Consider the following 21,217-nt stretch of genomic DNA (forward strand, 5'->3'; position numbering starts at 1 on the left):
TACTTATTATACAAATATAGAAAAATATAATTATCTAAGCTAAAATTGCTTATTGGTCTAGTTTGGTGACATAGGAGAGCCCAGTTGAGTTTTAGTTTAGGTTTATGTTTTAAATCATAGTTTGAAAGGTTAGCCATGTTTCATGGCAGAGAGAGATATCATGTGTGCAGAGCCGTACCAGATGTAGAATTTGAGATATAATAATAACTGATAATGCCTGCTTCATTTTAGTGTGGCACTGTTGTGGTTAATCATAGTTTTACTGTCATATTATATTATATTGATCCAACAACGAACAAATAACGAGTATTGATTTTCCTTATTACTTTAGCTACTACACAAAATGACGATGCAAACGGAGAAATTCATTGACCATTTTTGGGTTTGTCTTTTTTAATTTTAGAGTTTTAGAAGCTTCTAATTCTTGGTATGTCTTTATGTGGACTGATCCATACTGCAGAAATATTTTAAGATACATTTTGATTTATATATCGTATTATTCGTATCCATATTACATTACTTATTATGACACGTTTATTTCAGGGGTCGGAATTTAACAGCACAACTGGTTTTGACAGACTAACACAGAAAATGAAGCAGAGTAAACTGTCAGTCACTGATTATATAGAGTTTGTCAAGAAAAGGTCGGTACTGTAAAAAGTTTAGTTTTCAATCTCATTATGATCGACGAGCTGGTCCTAATCAAAATCAGTCATTTTTTGTAACACTGATTCCATTCAGAATTCACTATTTGACTAGGATGAAACCAGGATTACTACACGTCATATCAAATTTGTAATTTGTATGATTATAGCTTCTAAAGTTTTGTTGTATACTGTCTGATGATCACTGAACTTTCAGGTCTCAAATTGAGTTGCGATATGGACAAGAAATGTGCAAGCTTGCAAATAGTGTTCTGGGAAAGGGTGAAGTAGGGTATGTTTTCGCCGGCAAAACAGGGCATTTTGCCTCCTGAGTTCAATAAACTTCACTATCATGGATAACAATTGTAAATGAAAATAAAAATATGGTCTTACATCAAATTTATACTTCATAAACTGATATTAAAGAGTCTTACACTTATCCTAGTTTTTAAAATTTTAATTTCAGAACATTGCACAGCAGCCTAGAGATTTTTCAAAAAGGTATTTTCTAATTTGTTTAACCACTTGTCAGCTCATGGAAGATCTTCAATTCAAAACATCATAAATTAACAGCTGATGGATCGGCATGGATTATTATCAAAATACCTACTTTTTCTTCTGAACGGAAAATGCACCCTGAGAAAAAATATCTCAACATGACTGAATATTATCAGAATTTTCCGGGTTCAGTTGTCAGTTGTAAAACTAAAACATGATTTCCCTTATCATATGTTCTTGTATGCCCTTCGAGAAATTTCTGTGACTGAGTAACATTGCTGATAAAACTTTAACAATCAAAAACACTCAGAAACGGACGAGATAGGGAAACTAGCAATACAATGCAGCAAGCTGTTAACTGAGAACATACAACAAGCTTTAACTGAGTTCAGAGATAATCAGAGGGAAACTAGACGACCTTACGAAGACAATGTTAAGAAATCAATACGAAATAAGAAGACTTGTCACGACCAGATGCAGAGGGTGAGTTTAGTTTGTAATCTGAGGACCAGGGGTACTTATTTTTCGTTGCTTTTTAACTGACCGATGTATCAACAGTATTGAATTAGTGGATTTTTCTTTGTATTATTTCATGATTTCCGTAATGACCAGTTTTAACTAAGATTGTATATTTGTATAATATTCTTCAGTTTGAAGAATGCTTGTTTTTTGAGTTACATATTTTCAGTGCAAGCAAGCTTACGAGCGTGCATGTTTAGAGGCAGATAAGAGTTCGGAGATCCTTCAACAAAACATGACACAGCCCCAACGCAAGGTGGACCAATTGAAAGCTAAGATGAAGAGTTCTAGGCTAGCTGCTGAAACTGCAAGTATGTATTATATCACAGTGTTGTTTAACTGTTGTTTAACAGTGTTCCTTAGCCTACCACTGTCTCATTATTCCTAAGAGTTTATCCCTAAGTTTAGTATGGAAAGATGTTCTACAAACCTATACGTGACCCGTATACGTGACCTGTATACGTGACCCGTATACGTGACCCGTGCATATTGTAAGCGGTACGGGATCATGACGTCACTGACAAAGGAGACAATTGCCAGTCCTCGCCTGTGTGTTTCTCTTGTTGCACGGATAGTGTCACTGTATACATTTTCAGATAAAGAGTATGAGGAATCAGTGAAGACTCTGGAGGTCGCTCGCCAGAATTGGGAAAATGACTACTCCCTCTATACTAAGGTTTGGGATTATCACACCGGTAACTATCTCGTATGATAATTATTTTGCCTTTATATTTTACCCTGAAAAGTTACTTTGACACCGATATTTCTGTCAAGTTTATCAATCCTGTTACAACGATTGTTATATAATATGATAATATTTTGAGTGTAGCGTGTATGATGCACTTTAGCTCATGATGAATATAACACCAAGTCTATGTGTATTGTGTGTATTGAGAGACGGAAGTCAATATTCCACATTGTCTTAATAAAGTCACAATTGCACTGTGCCGACGACAGAAAACAAAAAACCAAAAGTTAATTTTCATAATTTGGGAACTGCATGTGATAAAAATTGCATGAGTCCTCAGATAACAATTTATAAGATCAGATATAGCCTAACTGTAGCCTAATTATTTTAGTCTAATAATAGCCTAATTATTGTAGCCTAAAAATAGCCTAATTATTTCAGAAGATGCAGTCTCTGGAGGAGGATAGAATTCAGAAGTTAAGGAACAGTTTGTGGAATTACACAAACATCTGCTCACAAACACTTGTTGACAATGACAACCGTCTTGAGGAGGTAAGCAGTGTTATTTACTGTTACAACCCATGACAACAATAATACAATTTACTCTGGAGTCTGGAATGTACAGAGGCTGTTAAATATTGTGTCAAAATTTTAATGTAAAATATCTTCTTTTGTAAATAATTTCTAAACAGATCAAAAACAGCACACTTGGTGTGGACTATACGGACCTAACAAATACTTTAACATATTGTGATAGAGCCAAGTTTAGTACTCAATGTATTTATTGGAACAGTGCGAAGTGTGGATACACACTGTGCAATGTGTATTCACATTTTGAATATGGTGCAGTGCGGTATCTGATATTATGACTTTTATAACATGATTACGACCAGGATTCCCGGCGCTGGGAGGCACTTTCTCCCGGCCCCGGTCGTTAACTGACCAAAACTGTGCAAAAAGTTGTAAACATTGTCACTGTGAGACACATTGTACGTGTTTTAAGACACACTTATTAAGTTATTAGTTGAGGAAAGGAAAGGAAAAAATTACTCATTAGTCAAAGAATGGGGGTAATAAAATTGGCCTCCTGATTAATAAGATTTCCTCCTTTCCTAACGATAAAAGATACGCTTGATAATATCAAGGCTTCTTCTAACCTTATTAAATCAGTTTTCGCTACTTTCGCTTTGTCGGAAGTTATTTGTCGGAAGTTCTGCGGAGTTCTGCCCTCTCTCGTTTAGACAGTTTCCAATTTATCTCACACCTTAGGGTCACTAAATTTGGTCCACAATAAATTTGGTTACCATAATTTTGGTTACCCTAATTTTAGTCACAAATTTCGCAAATTTTTAGTCTACAACAATTTTAGTCACATTTTTCGACTTTTCGAGACCATTTTCCATTCCATTTATTTGATTTTTCCTACCTAGTTTTTTTTCCGATTTCGCATATAAAGTCATACTTTATAGTTTAACGTTAGGCATGTTGATTAAATGATTTGTTGCAATAAAGAAATAAAACAAATAATTTGTAAAATAAAATGATATCTATCAATTTGGCAATGAGCACCCATCTGAGCATTACAGATTAAGCTGCAATGCAATACTCAGGAATTTCAATAACATAAAATCCAAAGTCTGTGACTCTGTATCACTAAGTTCTTCAGTACGCTGTTCAGTTTCTTTTTCACCCTTATGCCGACTTAACCATTTCTGTCGGTACGACGTAGTTTATGTCGATATGATCCTTCAGCCGTTTCAACAGAGCATGTTGGGATGGATCGATTAAAAATTTAATGTCCAAGAGGAGCTCTAACCCTTTAAGTGCAATAGGACTTTGGTACAGTTAGTTTCACAACGGTCTTTCCTCCCAACAAAGTAGTTCAGCAGTAGGAACGGTAATGTCATTATATTAATTATATGAACAATGTAAGCTCATTAATATTCATGCCATATTTGCTCTACTGAAATTTTGGTCTCCTTTAAAATTAGTCGGCGATAAATTTAGTCTCATGAAACTTGGTTTATAACTATTTTAGTCAAAAGTTTGACTAAATTTATGGTAGACTAAATTTGTCGTTCTTATTAAGGTTCAATTTTTCAGTTTTTTATACGGCAGAATGATAATAATCTGATAGTAATCTGTGGTGTTAATATTCCGAAAACAGAATCGCGTGTATGGTCATTAGTGTGCTCCACATACCTACCTACGAGGATAAATATTTAGTTTTATTAGGTATCACATATCACACATTTTTGTGTTGAATAGTAACGCTGCAGTAATGTAATCCTAGCCGTGAAATAACTCTGGAATGTACTCTTAATACTTTATAATCTTTTAAGCAGAAAAGCTTAGTGGATACTAATTTCTTATCCATATTTTTTTAATTATTAAGTTATTTATTCCCCAGGTTAGGAAATCTCTGGAACACTGTGATCTGAGACATGACCTTAATTTGTACATAAAACAAAACAAAACTGGGACTAACCGACCGGGTAAGAGGAGATAATGTTTCTTAAAATAGCATAAACAATTTGTTGAGTAGATATTTGTGCCGGACATTTTATAAATGTATTAATGAATACATTCATCTCTGAACACCGAATTACTTACACTTATACTCTACGCAATGCGTGTTTCAATAAGGAATAAATGCTGCCATGCAGATTAATACGACTTTCTAATTCTGACTTTTGAATTCCTCAGAGGCGATAGAATATGAAAACTACTATAACTCCAACGTTCGTATTGATGATGAGGTCAAGAAAAACAGCCTCCCCAAAGGTCAGTCTAAAAGGACAATTAATTAACAATCGACATCTCCGACATTTTAATGCATCAATTGATTAAAATAATCGATTGAACGTCTAATCCATTAATTAATTTGCTCATCTTCTCTTGATTGATGTTACCCAGGTCCTGCGCTGAACTACGAACGTGTAGTAGCGATGTACGAGTATAAAGCCCAGGGACCTGAAGAGCTGGAGCTTGCTCCAGGGGACTTGCTGGTAGTCGTACAGAAAGTGGATGATGTGAGTTTGAAAGTTGTTATCACTGTTGATTTTATACGTTCATGAAGGGATAGTGGCTAGCATTAATTCTCCTGAAATATATCTTTCCTAAGAACGCTATACCTGTACGTGTACAGTGTACACGCTATATTTTATTCACATTTTCTTCCTCACTTCCTACCCTGAAAGGAGCTACAATGTAGCTGCTACATAACCTGTACTTTGAGTAACTTTACTACTGTATGCCCATCGGACCATCAGGGAATCAATAAAAACCAAATACTTATTGCCACGCGTAGATCCTGATAATTTCGAAGTTGGAGAAGTTGTGGACTTTATTCTGACGAAAGTCGTAGAATGCTATTACACCTGAATATCCATTATTTGGTCCGGCCCGGACACAGTTCGTAATTAGAGGTCCTTCAAAAATTACGTAAACACTTTTCGGCCAATTTTCATCCCCCTTCCCCCTCCGTAATCAGTTTTACAACACTATTGTGTCCAAATTAAACTAGCGTAATCATTTAGAAACGCCCCCCGCCCCCCCCCCCCCCCCCTCTGTGATTACGTAATTAGTGAACTACCCTTACAGGAAACAGAATTCTCACCTTGAGTCGTATCTTGTACGTTAACTATGTGCTAGTTTAGTGTAACTTAACATGGTAAGATAAAGGAGTCACACATAAAGTTGTGCATGTAGTACAGTAAAATACCTCAGTAAAATACCTCTTCTTACTCAAGAATAACCATTTCTTCTCCCAGATGTGGTGGTACGGAAAGCACAAGAACGGAAATGTCGGAGTATTTCCTGTTTCCTACGTCCGTGAGATCCCCATGTCATAACAGCTCTGTTTAGATTTCAAGTAGACTAAAACGATTTCCAGACATCAAGGCCCTGAGGGGCTAAATTTATGATATACTGATTTTGTACATTTAAAATGGAATCAGAGATATTACCGAACCATAAGATAAATTCGATAATCGACTTTAACTCGCTTTGCTATCATTTAAAAATATTTCATTGGATTTTACCTAGTATGTATCAAATGTGTACATTAGTGAGAAGCTGTATATCGAATATCAGTTATAATGTAGTGTTGATAATTTGAGCAGCTCTTGCTAGTTTTGAGCCTCAATATATGAGTATCTCCGCGCGTCACGTACGCACTGTCTGTTTAAGACGCCGATTACTTTATCATTTGCAGCTACGTTTAATATAATTCATCTTCAAACTAGTTCCTTTATGGGGAATTCCGCTTTCGTCATAACTGCAGTACTTCTTCTGTTTTTCGGAGATTGACCTTATTATTTATAAGTACATTACGAGTATTAAAGTGTATTCAGTAACCAGTTGACGCTTGTGTAAAGCATGTACGGAACATAAAGTTTTCTAGCATATAATTCGCTATATTACTATTAATGCTTTTCAAACAAAGTTACAATGAATTCTTCATGTAGTGCATTACTATGTTGAGTACGGAAGTTACGTGTTTTTTATACGAAAGTTACGTTATTTTAAGACTTAACTTAGCAGTGAACTTACTTACCTTATGTAATCAATTTAAATTGTTTGAGCATGGCATGAAATATGATCATTTTGAGAGTAATTCTGCGCTAATGCATAAATGTCAATCGATTTTCATTTTAAATGATCTGATAACAATTATGATTCGTTAAATTTGTTAAATGCTAATGTTGAAATAATTTTAATCTTATAACTGTGGCTTTTTATTTCTTTTAGCGCAAAACAAATTATCAACGGGCGGTGCATACCATATGACATAATACATATAATGAATTACTATAATCACCATTTCATCTGGTTCGACCTAATAGTTTTATCATCAAAACTAATTTTTATTTAGATACTAAAAAGAAAGTGGAGTTGACCGTACTCCAGGACCATCAGCCAGATCAGATCCACGGCAGTGGGACCCCTAGTTCCGTTAGACCCAGTCACACGGCAGGATCTAGCAGAGCTATGAGGCTGGCACGAAGAACAGGTAACATCCCACCTTGCTCCCCCGGCCCCCGACGTGTTGCTTGGCCGACTAAAGTCATTAAAATGGTTGCTAAAATCCGATTTATGGTTACTAAAATCTGATTTGTAACTTTAAAATCCGTTGTGTGGTTGTAAAATCACGTCTGTTGTAGTTCCGAGTTCCGTCATCCAATCATTCAGTTTCCGTAAGGGGGTTTCCAAGATCTGTCAAGTCCATTGTAATCACCATGATGTGAGTCTCACTCGCCGATGGGGATGACTACATCAGAGGAGAGTGCTGGTCGCACTAGCAGGGGTGGGAGGCTGCTTACTCGGCTCATATCTGCCTGGAGAGCTACATCCTGCTTTTCCATTTCTAGAACGATGTCCGTCTGAACTCCTTGTTCTGATATCCTGTGCGCGATTCTTTGCGCGAAAACTGTCTTTAGTTTCCTATTGATCATCATCTCGAACTCTTTGAACGTTCGATCGTTCACAATGTCCAATTCTCGTATCTTGATGATCGTAGATTGGAGTCGAGTACATGCCTGACGGCTGTCCGCTCTCATGGTCTTTACTAAGTATATGAAGAGTCCTAGAAGAGCACTTCCTATCATGAGAATGAAGATCGCAATGATCAGGAGGGTTGATTCTTCCATTCTTGAAAATGTGGATTTTCTTTGAAATGTGGGTTGCTGGATCAAACGATCTAGCAGATTCAAGCGTAATGTAAAAGGTACTAACGAATCTGGAACGATAATTTGTCGCTAGGATATTTAAAGCAGCACACGTGCATACTGCATTTTTTCATTTTTTCTAAACTTCATTCATCATTGGATCCGCATTCCGCACGTGTAGTTTGGTGCCAATGTTGCAAGCATTTGTTCGACTTAAGTGAAAATGTAAATAAATAGAATTCTTCCAAAAATGTCAATGACATGATATTTTCATGTCGCCATCATTGAACGTGTAGCCAACATAATAGCCTTATATATATTAAGCCTAAGTTGGTTTATGTGTTGGTGACTGTGTTATATTTAATGGATTATGGATCGTTCACAAATTATAAAAGCCAAATTTTAACTATTTTATTTATAGACCCCTCCCCCATTAACTATCATCATCACGTAAAGTAACTTAAGTAAATTTTAACAATGGCTTGGTTTGTTTTCTGCACGATTAAAATACGATTAAAATCCGCAAATTTAAACTTTTCCATCGTGCATGCATGGTTGCGCGCAGCTTCAAGTCATGTCAACACTCAATGGATACAGCGTCACTTTATTGTACATTTATGTCATGGCGTGCTACAACTTCAATTATTCCAATCGGGACCGAAATATCTGGCTCACTTTAACCTTGTTTCATCACAGATGTCCGAATATCACAACACTCGCCATCTCACCGTGCACAATATTATGCTAATATCGTACTGAGGTCTTATGTTTCCTGTTTTTTTAAACTACTGTGAATCGATTCCTGCCAGACTCACAACACTTACGTTTAAAGTTTACACAATACACATGTCCTGAAATTGGGGTAGGTTTATACAGATCTCTACAGAAAAGTCCTGATCAAGACGATACACCTTTTCTTATTTTTGTAGAGACCAAGAAGCAACTAAATATGAACAATTGAACATGCTTTTAAGTTTTAAACACGAATCTTGCACATTCAATAAGGAGGACAATGAACAAAATAGAAGACTCGACATTAAATAGAAGACTCGACATTCGACAACTGGGATAAAAACAAAACCTAGAATGATAAAATTTCACAGATGTGTGAGAAGTGTGACCGCCTTAGTTGTAAAACATGTCCTATATTGTTTGATGAAGATGAGGCGTGGCTATATTGAACATTTAAAGATAAGTTTAGTTTCGAAATGTTTTAAGTTATTTTAAAAGTTTGACTTTTTAAAAGTTCTAAAGAAGAAGTTAAAAGAAGTTAAAGAAAGTTGATGTGCTGTTAAGGACAAGCTGTAGCAAGTTTGGGCAGCACACCGTACACCGCGGTACAGCTACAGAAGTTTTAGACAATACAATTATTGTGCTGCTTCTCGCCGTCCTTGCCACATTTATACTTACCCTCCTACTAAAAAAATGGTAAATTGGTTTAATCTTTTCATTCTCAGCTAGACAGACATCAAGCCACAGTTTGTCGTGCAAATTTTAAGAAAAAGAAAGCAAAACTTGTGGAGAAATGTTTACAACACGAAAAAGATATAAATAACACTGTTATACAATATCACTACTGCTATATATCAATGCTTCTTAGAAATCAGAGATATTCAAAGAAACACAGCTACAGATTCTTCATTTAAAAGTCGCACAATCTGCATGATCTACAGCATCAAATCAACATAATATAAGCTAAATGTTTACTACAAAGTAATAATAATAAATGGCTGACAAGACCATTACATCACCATGTCATTGTCATCAAAATATCACAACTTATTTAACCCATGGGCGGAGCTGTGGTAATATCTTGATACTGCCCCCCCCCCCCCCCCCCCTTTGTATCATGGCGTATGCTTCTTACTAAATCGATAAATCGCGCAAAAAACCGGTCATCAAGCGAACGGAAATATTGCGGTAGTACAGCCGCTGCCATCGAAATCTGCTGGTATAACCCAAAAAATTGTTCTATTCCGGTTTCATAAAATGTCTTTCAAAATTTCAAAATAAAAATGAAGGTATCGAATAGAGCCTTAAAAGATTTTGATTTATATAGAAAATTTAAATCTCGTGAAGTCTTGATATTTACGCATATAAAGTAGTCGTTGACATGAATAGATTTTGAAGATAAAATCCATCGTGTTCTGATGATCAAGTTGTGATGGTTCTAATCAGGATTTCTGAGTCCGAAGTTTGGGAACGATTCCAATTCCAAATCTGTTCTTTTTTATATCTTTAGAACGACACGTTGCTAGCTGATCTGCAGAGAGTTTAATTGTTATATATTTTTGTTATTTATTTATATTTTGGAAGTTTAATTGGTGACTAGACTTAATTTTTCAATGAACCAAACAAAAAGATTCTGACTTCTCTGTCTACATGACAAACTTGAACCTACACATAGCTGAACTGCTATCTAGTGCTACAACAATATCAATATAATACTAACAAACCACAAACCTGTCATATCAGGAGGTTTAATAAATCCAACTCGCCCCATACTATAAGCAAATAGAGAGATTCCACTGACATCAGGTAAGCTCTTCTGTTTGGTAAGGAGAGGGTTAACAGTTCCAGGGCCCAGGAGGGGGGACCCGGAGTGATGGGACCGGAGGGAGGCCCGGGTATTGGGACGCCGTAAACTGGGAGTTATATCTTGTTACTTTTAATAAATGGGGTATGATATAGGGTAATAAAAGGGTATGATTGTAACCAAGAAGCCAGATAAATTTGGCGCAATGTCTCAGTGTTACTCAGGTTACTATGCGACCAAATACAATTGGAAAATCGAATTTAAAATTATTATTGCGATATTGGGTTTCATGCATACAACAGAGATTTACCAAACTAAAGCTGCATAGTTACGATACACAATAGTGACGATTCTCTCCATCAATGTCTCTCTTAATGTAACTTATAGAATATAGATTGAATCCAGTGTACCGAAGTCAGGTACAATGGTACACTAACTCTGATTTTAACGCAGTTAAGGAGACTAATGGAACTAAATCTAACCGGCTGAAAACCTACCTCTTAGTAGACCACGCAGAGTCGTGAACTTTAGAAGCTCTGTGATCGAACTGTATGGAGTCATGAGAGTGGCTCTCAGGCGGAAGTCTGGAGCTTGGTCGGGAGTTAGGGAGTACGGGACGGGAGCTGGGAGAATGAGTGTCTCTAACTGTTTGAGGTCTTCTCACTGGACCAGACACCTGAATAGGGGTCACGTGGTAATTGAGTTCGTCCCCCAGACCTAAAACACATCCCTACCCTAAATAGCCATTCAACTACAGCAGAGGGTATTTGAGTGAATAATGATTGAATAAGACTAAAATCAAAACGATTAACACAAATTATTTCTAAAGCTACAGCTTAATATTCATTTCCAGCTAAACCAAGATTTTAAGAGTGTCCAACAGACACAGCAACATATTTGTTTACCGAGACCCCCCACTAACACCGTCCTGTATCCATGGCTGAATCTAGTGTGCATCTAACTGTAGAGCGCAGGTAAATTGTCCGGAATGAGATAAGCTACATGATAATGTCACAACTCACATCGCATAATATAGTGTCACGTGACAGGTAGCACAACAAGTATGTTAGCAAGCCAATATAACGTTACTATGCTTACACTGGGTTTATCTATAGAATTTGTTTTATTTTCAATTTGGAGAAGTTGTGTAGATAATAGTTTAAGCAAGGTTAAATATAATAAAGTTGGTCTGTAATATGCAGTCTCCTAAATCTTTATATTAGCAACTACTTAAATGCTAACTATATATTAATGTTCATTCGAAATTATTAGATTTCACAGTCCACTTTAAGGTCTTTTCATTTTCGTTCTATTCACAATACAGTTAAATTACATAATTATCTAGCTAACTTAATAAGGTGAATGAGATTCCGTGACAATGAACTCTCACAAAACTTGGCCAGACAACTGGCACAGTGAGTTTGTTCACCCGGACAAACAGTACAAATCCTCCTCCGTCAAGATAGAAGCAGTTCTCTACTCTGGAGAGAGTGAGTTTCAGAAGATATCAGTGGTTATGACGTCATCTTACGGGCGAGCACTCCTCCTAGACAGAGTCATGGTGAAGACAGAGCGGGACTCCTGGCTGTTTAACGAGATGATGGGCTTCCTCCCGCTGGGGATGGTGAATGAACCACGTGACGTGCTGATAGTTGGAGGTGGAGACGGGGGTGTAGCAGGGGAGATTCTCAAACACCCCACTGTGGAGAATGTTGTTATCATAGAGCGGGATCAGAGGGTGGTGGATATCAGTATGAGGTATTTTGAGGACAGTTCAGTGAGTATCAGGGACTCTAGAGTAGAGGTTATTGTAGGAGATCCTCTGCTGGTGACTCAGAGAAGAGGCGAGAAGTTTGATGTGATAATTGTGGACATGTTCTCGGACATGCGGAGTCCGGCCCATAAAGTTGTGGCTGCCGAGCTGCTTCATGGTCTACAGTACATCCTCAAAACAGAAGGAGTGATCTGTTACCAGCAACCCTCACCGCTGGTTAACGACACTGCGCTGCGCGAACAGATGCGCATGTTCCACAGGTACTACCCATCAGTTGGTTACGCACTAAATATAGCACCTACCTTTCCACAAGGCAGTGTGGGGTACGCGCTGATGTCACGTCAGGAAGGGGTGGATTTCTCAGTTCCAAAACAAGGGTTCGGAGTGGAGGAAGCGCGGAAGCTGGGTCTGCGGTGCTACAACACAGAGGTACATCAGGGTAGCTTCATGTGTGTGCCGAGTATAGTTAGGGACATGGTTAGTGAGGGGCACCCTGATACCCCCTCCACTGAGACCGCTCCTCCGGTCAGTGTCAACAAGAAACATATCTACAGTGTTCAGAGCATGTCCACCAGACAGAAATCTGTACGAGATAATTAGATTCTAATTAGGCGTTCTACAGCAGACGTTCATTAAGAAGCTAACTTGTAATCCAGTTAAAACGTTTGATGTGACAACGATTATTGCCGCACTAGAGGAATTTCTCATGAAAATTCTCATGAGCCACAGACTGCATCTTTGTGAGTCATTTTGTGAGTCACTTACTTTCTAAAGTTAATGTAGTGTGTTTGATTTGTAACGTGTGGTTTAAGACGGTGTGAACATTTTGTTTGTTATTTATAGCTAAATTGTTTACCACATATCTGTAAATTTGTAAATCAATTCCTTAATAAATCCCCTAATAATTCACCTAACCTTAATCAATACTAGAACCTGAATATCTTAAATTTGATCCTTTGAACAGCTGTTGAGCAATGAAACGCAAACATAATCTTAGCAAAATGAATATATTTCTTTTATCTTCAGCATTTAATCAGTCACATAATCTGAGAATATCAATGGTTAGTTTGAAAATGTCAAAAATTCTCATCAAAAATGTAGTAAAGTCTCAAAAAATTAATTTAGCATCTCGTCAAAATGGAATAGTTTAAAATCGGAACAAAATTAATGGCATATACTATAATAATGTGGAGTCTGCAGTAGTTCATTAAATCAAAAAGACGCAATTCAAAAAATGATAGACTGCATATATAAACAAAAAATGGACGATTTAAAAATAAAAATAAAATTCGGGACACCATGAAAAGAGAACCTGAATATAATATAAAGAGAACCTGAATATAATATAAAGCTTACCGAGTTGATAGGAATAATCTTGATGTCACTTCTAGGTTGCATAATATCTGGGTCCTGATCCCAGGCCGAGAAGGTCTCGGCAGAGGGTGGCGGTTGTTGTGTTGTCATGGTAACTATAGGTTTTGTCGTCATGGTAACTGAGGGTTGTGGTGTCATGGTTTCTGAGGGTTGTGGGGTGAGGGTTTCTGAAGGTTGTGGTGTTAAAGTTTCTGAGGGTGCTTTGTAGAGTTGCTGAGCTACATCCATGGCGCTGAGGTGACCTTTTCTATTCTGAAACAATAGTTTTATGCTTTAAAGTAATAAGTATAGTTTTAGCCTCGAAAATTATACGACATCTAATTTGTTGTAAAGTTGTAAGTTGATACAAGAATGTGGGTGAAATGAGTAATTCAAGTCTTGTAAACAAATAGCTAAATACCTTGAGTTGTCGCTCCTGTTTGTGTATATTCTGGTCTGTGGCGTGTTCCAGGACCTTCTTCATGACAGGGATAGCTTCACGTTGAGGAGTCAGTCTGATATTTACCTGTATATTGAGTAAAATACAAGTTGTGCGAAATGACGATACATAGAGGCTAGAGGATGATGAGTACAAGATCCCGGTGGAACTAATTCAATTCCAGATATCACAGCTGGCTGGCCCTGAGTTGAACTGACCTGTTCCTCTTTAGCAAACACACCCTCCGCAAGACCCGGAGTACCTGGCTGTGACTGGCGCGCAGAAATGTACTGCGCGCCCTCGGGGTCCACGTCAAGGTGGAGCTGCTTGTTCTCGTGTACGTAGTACGCCTCTCCGATCTGGGACAAGAATTTAGTGTTACATCTCAGTATAAGTGGGTAATTATTAGTTACCATATAGTATCAGGGAAATATGCACCTACTGACACAGTTCCTTCTTATTTTAATGAAAGAACGAAAGTAAAAATAAGTACTCCGACAATTACCTCGCTGGTGGCGCTCTCAACCGTGTCCTTATTATACTGGGTCTGGTATCTACTGCTGTAATCACTATCTGTAAATTCTTGATAGTTTACTTTAGTCCCGGGTGTAATATTAGTGCACAAATTTAAACAGTTTCAAGCCATTTCTCGGCGAGTTAGCAGTCAGAAATATGTTTTTGAAAGACAAGTAAATAAGTTTCATTCACTGCACTGTTAACATACTAGATATGACCGAGTAACACTGCTCCATCCTGCTCCTGAGCCGCGCATCAGATGGGAACTCCTGCACGTGCAGCTGCTGGTTCCAGAACCTGTTCACCGTGATCCCAGTCCATGAACTGCATGTCTATATAAACATAGTCCCCACACGCTTCTCTCAACGGAGCCACTGAAATACACACATTTAACACGTTACACAAATAATTGTTATGATTTGCAGAACTAAGTTTAAATGAGTCAAGTTTTAGCGAATGACGCGTTAAATCGTAAGCTTGTACGTTTCTCTTTATTTATTGTTCTATTGTTCTATTTTAAACTCTGACATTTCCGTACACGTTCAGAACACAATCTGCAGGAGAACAGATAGCATATAGCATGCAGTGCCCGCTGAGCATGCGTGTAAAACGTGTAGGATCAATAAACTGTCAATCCGACCGTACAATTCAAAACAATTAAAACTTTGATAAACACCACAGGAAACAAACAGATGTCTTGTAATTTAAGATAGTGGTAAAATGTGACCACTATACTTATCACTAATGTATGCATATTGCAATCTCAAAAGGATAGACGTGACGAATAAAAACTCGAGTCAATGCCGATTGAGTTTTCAATTTAAAGACGTAACGTCTCTCACTGGACACGTCAATTAATATAACGAGTTTACACAAATAAACCATCTAATAAACACTGTGGAGAGTGCTACCTGGATGAGCTGATATCTGTATAAGAGCGAGTTGGTCGTGGTGCAGCCCTATAATCCTTCCCTTCCTCTGTCTGGGTAGGTTAACAGTGTCTCCTAGCTGCGGTACTCGCTCCACACCCTGGTTACGCTTCCTACGAGCTGCTACTGCACTTCTGCGATGTGCGGATAATGTTAACGTTCTTATAGCGCAACTTGTTATAAAGTGTACAGAATAATAATTTTATTACTGTTAAATTGTACAGTACAGAAAATATGTTTGTTAAAATAAATTTCGAATAGTTTACATTTTCATGTGGGTCAGAAAAAAAGAGTAAACTCACTTAGCCCGCTGGTGAATCTTCCTCTTGGTATGAATAGCTACAGCAGACAGTGGGGACTGGTAAGGCACTATTCCAGGTTCTAACTCCAACATCTCGTAGTTGCTGTTCTCGATACACCCTCTGACAAGTTGAAGGAGCGCGCTGCTTGCCTCCTCAAAGTCGTAATCTGTTGCGTTCCACAACATGTCCTGTATAACGTCCTTCACGTGCGGATTCTGTGTTGCTATAGCAACCACGTCTAGCACACCCTGGTCTCTGTCTACCATGTCCAGGAAGGAGGGAACTAGACACATTAGTTGTACAACCTGCAGGAAATTGTGGGGCTATTCAAAACAGCGGTACTGCATCAACGAGAAGTCCCTGCAATTCATTAGATTAACAAATCAACTTTTCTTCTCCCTTTTTCCTTTCAACCGGTTAAGCCGCACCCACTATATAATTCTAAAAAATAAATAAACAAATGTCTACGACACATACCTCAGCAGCGAGAAGTGCGCGGTGAATAACAGGGGACATAAACTTGAGCTGGTACTGGTCGGGGTATCCGTGAGTAGTGCGCAGCAGGTTAGATAACACCACGTAAAGTGCAACAAAGAGCCGTTTATACAGTCCACCTTCTTCACCCTCTCCTCGGTCTATTATCACAGAACTGAAGTTTAAACTCATTTAAATATATTAATTTCGTAGTAAAAATAAGCTAGCACACTTTAGAGTTAAGACATGAATTTATAAATGTATGATTTCAGGTTAGTTTGGGAAGTGACCAGGACAATCATTTATTCAGTGATTTGAAATGCTGTTGAAGCAGTTAGCAGGGCAGGGTACGGATGGGTACCTGAGTAGGATAGATCCAGTAAGCAGGAGGTCCTCGTGAGGAAGTTGCAACAGTGTCACACAGTTCACTCCACCAATAGTGTCTAGATTAGCGGTGTGTAACGTCTCGTCAATCAGAGAGAGTGGGAGGGAGAACTCTAGTCCGGCTACCAGGAGGAGCAACAACATGTTACATTTCTCCACTTCACTTCCTCTACACTTGAGCAGTTTTAGGAGTGGGGGTACTTGTCCAAACCCTTGTGGAGCGTCCTCTTCATCTTCCTCCCTGAGTTAATTAAATTAAATTAATTCTCGCAACTTTAATTTTCTTTGTGAACTGTTTAGTTGTGAGAGGCTTAGTTTAAAAACGGGACATTTTTTGCTAAAAATTGGGTCATCTATTATATAAGGCAGAGGTATTTCACCAGTTCTGTTAAACACCAAATAAACACTTAAAAGATAAGAATGGTGAGGTACCTGGATTGTAGAAACTCGCAAGCGGAACTATTGTTGGTAACAGCTGAGTGAAGGTAAGCAGGAAGGGGAGAGGAGCTCTCCGGAGGGACACGTCCTGATCTGGACATCAGACTCCAGTAGGACCTCTGTAACGACACGTCTGAGACATGTTACTATGTTACGAATTAGCTAGAAGTAAAACTAGTAACCTGAAATAATCATTTAAGTCAAAACTCAAAGATCAAAAATCAAAAGTCAGAATATGTTGAAAACAAAATTCCGATCTTAATTTCCATACCGTTCTCGAACATTTCTGCTATGAAGGTGATCCTCCTAAGATCCGTTCTGAGAGTTTGTCTCTCGTTTTGGGAGAACCGAGATAGCAGCTGAAGTGCATTCTTTCCTGCAACATTTGGTGCTTTCAATTTGGTACTTTTGCAATTCTTGAATTATCCCAATTATGGCCTAACGTACTTCACATCGACATCTATGCATGTGCCCGTTTCTTTGATGTTTTTTCCCTGCCAGGTTTTTTACACCATCTTGGAAGCAATAAATCCGAATTATCTGAGATATTGATAAACTCACCCAGTACAGCTCGCTGTTTAAGATTCTTGATATGACTCGGAACGAATTTGCTGTGAGCGACAGGTCTCAACTTGTGTCTGACGGGTCTCTCCAATACTTCAGAGTTTTTAAAGAACCTGGAAACTTGTTCCCTCTCAGCAGCTGTAACTAATACTCCGTCTAACATCCACATGTTCGGGAGACAATCTATCACGTGACGTCTATCTGAAGAGGAGAATATTCAATATATTATAATACTCATACTTACATAATATGAGTGCGGAACTACATATTAATCAATAGTGACGAAATATCTATTAGATTGAGTGTATACTGTATAGTGTATACTTGTATAATCTTACGCTTAGCATTTCGTCGTTTCACGTCGTGATTATTATGTTGTGATACCAGATATGTATTAGATTATGTCACATGAGTGCAGTTCAAGAAACACGAGTCTTATCTTCTAACTTCTCATTTTCAACATGCTTCCAGACCTTTTGTCCGCTTGCCTCGGACTTATCTTGCTTTGCTGGTTCGTCTCAGCTGAGCCACTGAGATTCAAGGATGGCAAGTTTAGAATAGCCCAGTTCACGGGTAAGTTGTATAATGTATATATTCCATCGTCTGAACTCTCAAATCCAATAAATTGCTAGTCACTTTTTAAATTGTTCGGTTATCGATATTTTGTAGTTAAGATTTAAGGACACTATACTGAGTATACTGCTCCTTCGTCAGACCTGCATTACGGGGAGGATGAGTTTACACCGTGGGGACCAATACAAGACAAGAACTCTGATCACGTGATGCACTCTGTACTGACAGCTGAGACACCCGACTTCGTCCTCTTCACAGGTGGGTTCTCTACTTTTCAGGGAGAAATTGACAATTCGCACGGAGTTATTTAAGTTATATATGAACAGCGGTTTATAATTTTTCAAAATTAAATCTTTGTAGAGCAAATCTAAAGCACCATGGTTTGCAAGATGTAATAACTGACAACGCCAGGTGACACACTGACTGGTAATAATATCGACTCCAACGCTACCTCATACTGGAAGTACGTTCTGAGCCCCTGTCTGCAGCACAACACTCCCTGGGCCCACGTGTTTGGAAATCACGACGATCTGAGTCAGGAGAAGGGAGACAGGGTGACACTCATGAAGTACGATCAGACTTTCAACTTATCTTACTCTGTCATGGGACCTAAATCTCTGTTTGGGGTCTCTAACTATTTCCTCCCCATTTACGGTGAACATTCAGGTATGAGTACTTATCAGAAGCTTCGCAATTTGAAATTTGATTTCTTGTAAACTAAATTCGGAGTGCTGATATAATATTATAAGTAAGCATTGAATTAACCATTACGATTAATAAGTACTATATTCTTATAGATAAGGCGGAGGCGGTGATATACGCTCTAGACAGTGGAGGTGGAAATGTAGACGAGCAGGTCACACAAGAGCAGATCAACTGGCTTGTCACGAGTTATCACATCAATCTCAATGTGTACGGTCCAGTACCCAGCATACTTACATTCCACATTCCACCACCGGAATTCGAGGAGCTCTTCAACAAGGTGGAATGTACCGGTATGTTTAAATTACCATACCTAAATGCAGATCATAGTTCCTTAAAGAGATGACTGATCATCTTTCGGAGGTTTACTCAATATTTTAATTTATAATTCCTCTCAGGTTACCTGAACAACACAATACTACCTCTGGCTAGTAAAGGACTATACGAAACTATTCTGTCCCTGCCAAACGTTCATCTTGTTACGACAGGACACTACCACGAAAACGATTATTGTTGTCCAACTAAAAACAAACTCCTCTGTCAGGGTAAAGTCAGAGTAAAGACTTTTATTAAATTTGTTGAACATTAATGAAAGATGTGACAAGGGGCAGCTTAGTTGGATTAGTAGGTATTTTACAATACAATATTTAAACACGTTATGCTCAGGTCGCCACAGTGGGTATGGAGGGTACAGTACCATAGCTAGAGGATCCCGGATTATTCAACTGGAGAAAGATAAACTTCAAACATGGATCAGAATGGAGAACAAGGATGTCCTAGATCATCTTGTGTTAAAATATGATTAAAGTATTTCATACTGATAAGAGAAATTAATTCAAACTTCTGTCAGAACAGAAAACAGAGATATTTAAAAAAAAAACACTAGTATTATTATCATCGATTCTTTTACAATTAAACAATTAATGAATTATGTGACTCGAACATGATAAGTATTTGTAGTCTTTGATATTGGACCAAAATAATAAACTTACAATAAGGATCTTTCTCAAGGTTTGGGTTGCCAGCAAGTCTCAAATCAAGTATGGTTATATGTTGGATTTTGCGGAGCTCTGGCCATGATAAGTTGTTGTAAGAGAGAACAAGAGTTCCTATACATCTCACTTTCAGTAATCCCTCTAGTGAACATACCTGAAAAAGGGCGTTAAATGATGAAAGATTCGGAAAATTTTGGCATTTTAGTTTAACCATATTATATCACAGATTTTGAAACTTAACATTTCGTTACTTAACAAACTAACCAGATTGTGGCTCAGATCAAGTTTCCAAAGTTCAGGAAGTGTTGAGATGGCGGTAGGAACACTAGATACTGAGTTGTAGCGCAAAATAAGAGTTTGTAGGTTAATGCATTGTTTCAGTCCATCTAATGTCACTGAAACACATTATATTGTAGATAATGGATAAAATTTAAAACTTGTTTCAATAACTAGGTCATGTAATGATGCCGATATTTTAACACACACACACACTCGTTTTTGTACTGAACTTTTAAAGATAATTTAATCAAAATATAATTTTAAAATAGGAAATTGCTAATGTATTCTATAACACAAATTTTTTCCAAAACTTAAAGAATTCCTTAAAGAGTGGTTATAGAGTAGTAAGCATTTTACTATAATGAGTAATAGATAATGTAAATTATGATATATAATATATTATAATTCTTGAAACCACACATTGAGTGACTACAAACAACTCACCTAAATTGCAATGAGACAGATCAACATGCTTAGCAAACTTTGGTTGAATAAGACCACAGCGCTCTTGTAGTAACTGAAAAATTGATAATCTTAGATTTTAATTGTCTGACCAGCAATAAAATTTTAAATTATCGATGAACTTTGAACCTTCAGTGACAAACAAAAATTAAAAAATCGATAATTTAACTCACCGCTTGGCCAACCTTCATCTTTTCAATGAAACATTAAAGCCATTTGAAGTCTTTAAAAGGAAAACCATCACCTGTACCTGCCACTGAATATACGAGATCTATCAATTATGGTTTGAGTTTTGAATTTTCAAATCATTCAGTATCAAATCCAAAAAAGTCTACAAAACACCCCAAAAGTTGCATCATAATATACTAAATGTTGCTTCCATTATCTGTAGAAACATTCTTGAATTGTCATTCACCTCAAAAAGTGGACACCAAAAAGTGGACACCATTACATAGTAAAGAATGACGGCCCCAACGTAA

General features: G+C 37.6%; 5 protein-coding genes across 7 annotated transcripts in view; 3 read left to right on the plus strand and 2 right to left on the minus strand.

The window, feature by feature from the left end:
- LOC134811578 (glutamyl aminopeptidase-like) overlaps window positions 1–21,217 on the minus strand; it is a 114,401-nt gene that overhangs the window by 73,157 nt on the left and 20,027 nt on the right. The gene's annotated exons all lie outside the window — the stretch shown is intronic.
- Window positions 1–21,217, minus strand: part of LOC134811577 (ankyrin repeat and LEM domain-containing protein 2 homolog) — a 67,582-nt gene that overhangs the window by 40,269 nt on the left and 6,096 nt on the right. The window contains exons 2-14 of one of the 3 annotated variants that reach the window (XM_063818546.1): window positions 20,912–20,994; window positions 20,721–20,793; window positions 20,262–20,392; window positions 19,995–20,151; window positions 17,725–17,928; window positions 17,435–17,539; window positions 17,158–17,296; window positions 16,703–16,966; window positions 16,345–16,516; window positions 15,868–16,172; window positions 15,548–15,699; window positions 14,845–15,010; window positions 14,626–14,693 (exon numbers count right to left, since the gene is read on the minus strand). The exons of the other annotated variants lie outside the window; for them this stretch is intronic. Coding sequence (XP_063674616.1) covers window positions 14,892–15,010; window positions 15,548–15,699; window positions 15,868–16,172; window positions 16,345–16,516; window positions 16,703–16,966; window positions 17,158–17,296; window positions 17,435–17,539; window positions 17,725–17,928; window positions 19,995–20,151; window positions 20,262–20,392; window positions 20,721–20,793; window positions 20,912–20,929 — 1,839 coding nt within the window. The 5' untranslated portion in view covers window positions 20,930–20,994 and the 3' untranslated portion in view covers window positions 14,626–14,693; window positions 14,845–14,891. Of the gene's footprint in view, window positions 1–14,625; window positions 14,694–14,844; window positions 15,011–15,547; window positions 15,700–15,867; window positions 16,173–16,344; window positions 16,517–16,702; window positions 16,967–17,157; window positions 17,297–17,434; window positions 17,540–17,724; window positions 17,929–19,994; window positions 20,152–20,261; window positions 20,393–20,720; window positions 20,794–20,911; window positions 20,995–21,217 lie in introns of those variants that run through there. 3 annotated transcript variants of the gene reach the window in all.
- On the plus strand, window positions 322–7,078 carry LOC134810986 (proline-serine-threonine phosphatase-interacting protein 1-like). The gene is made up of 12 exons (XM_063817684.1): window positions 322–382; window positions 544–644; window positions 862–936; window positions 1,111–1,145; window positions 1,453–1,625; window positions 1,831–1,972; window positions 2,258–2,337; window positions 2,791–2,901; window positions 4,760–4,844; window positions 5,056–5,133; window positions 5,266–5,381; window positions 6,123–7,078. Exons 1-12 carry the CDS (start codon window positions 344–346, stop codon window positions 6,201–6,203), a joined length of 1,116 nt encoding a protein of 371 aa, XP_063673754.1. The 5' UTR covers window positions 322–343; the 3' UTR covers window positions 6,204–7,078.
- On the plus strand, window positions 12,031–12,928 carry LOC134826302 (spermidine synthase-like). The gene has a single exon (XM_063838631.1). The coding sequence runs from the start codon at window positions 12,071–12,073 to the stop codon at window positions 12,926–12,928; it is 858 nt and encodes a 285-aa protein (XP_063694701.1). The 5' UTR covers window positions 12,031–12,070.
- On the plus strand, window positions 18,108–19,891 carry LOC134811582 (uncharacterized). The gene is made up of 6 exons (XM_063818552.1): window positions 18,108–18,300; window positions 18,442–18,558; window positions 18,712–18,966; window positions 19,098–19,295; window positions 19,401–19,547; window positions 19,669–19,891. The coding sequence occupies exons 1-6, from the start codon at window positions 18,189–18,191 to the stop codon at window positions 19,806–19,808; spliced, it is 969 nt and encodes a 322-aa protein (XP_063674622.1). The 5' UTR covers window positions 18,108–18,188; the 3' UTR covers window positions 19,809–19,891.

This window comes from Bolinopsis microptera, chromosome 2 (assembly GCF_026151205.1).
Source record: "Bolinopsis microptera isolate Bmic1 chromosome 2, MBARI_Bmic_1.0, whole genome shotgun sequence".
Classification (NCBI taxonomy): Eukaryota; Metazoa; Ctenophora; class Tentaculata; order Lobata; family Bolinopsidae; genus Bolinopsis; species Bolinopsis microptera.

Bases quoted from the DNA above. Each gene is read 5' to 3' on its own strand.
- LOC134810986 (XM_063817684.1), top strand. From the start codon at position 344: ATGACGATGCAAACGGAGAAATTCATTGACCATTTTTGG. The intron at 1,626-1,830 runs GTGAGTTTAGTT...ACATATTTTCAG, and splicing joins GTCACGACCAGATGCAGAGG to TGCAAGCAAGCTTACGAGCG. The intron at 4,845-5,055 runs GTAAGAGGAGAT...TGAATTCCTCAG, and splicing joins AACTGGGACTAACCGACCGG to AGGCGATAGAATATGAAAAC.
- LOC134826302 (XM_063838631.1), top strand. From the start codon at position 12,071: ATGACGTCATCTTACGGGCGAGCACTCCTCCTAGACAGAGTCATGGTG.
- LOC134811582 (XM_063818552.1), top strand. From the start codon at position 18,189: ATGCTTCCAGACCTTTTGTCCGCTTGCCTCGGACTTATCTTGCTTTGC. The intron at 18,967-19,097 runs GTATGAGTACTT...ATATTCTTATAG, and splicing joins CATTTACGGTGAACATTCAG to ATAAGGCGGAGGCGGTGATA. The intron at 19,296-19,400 runs GTATGTTTAAAT...AATTCCTCTCAG, and splicing joins CAACAAGGTGGAATGTACCG to GTTACCTGAACAACACAATA.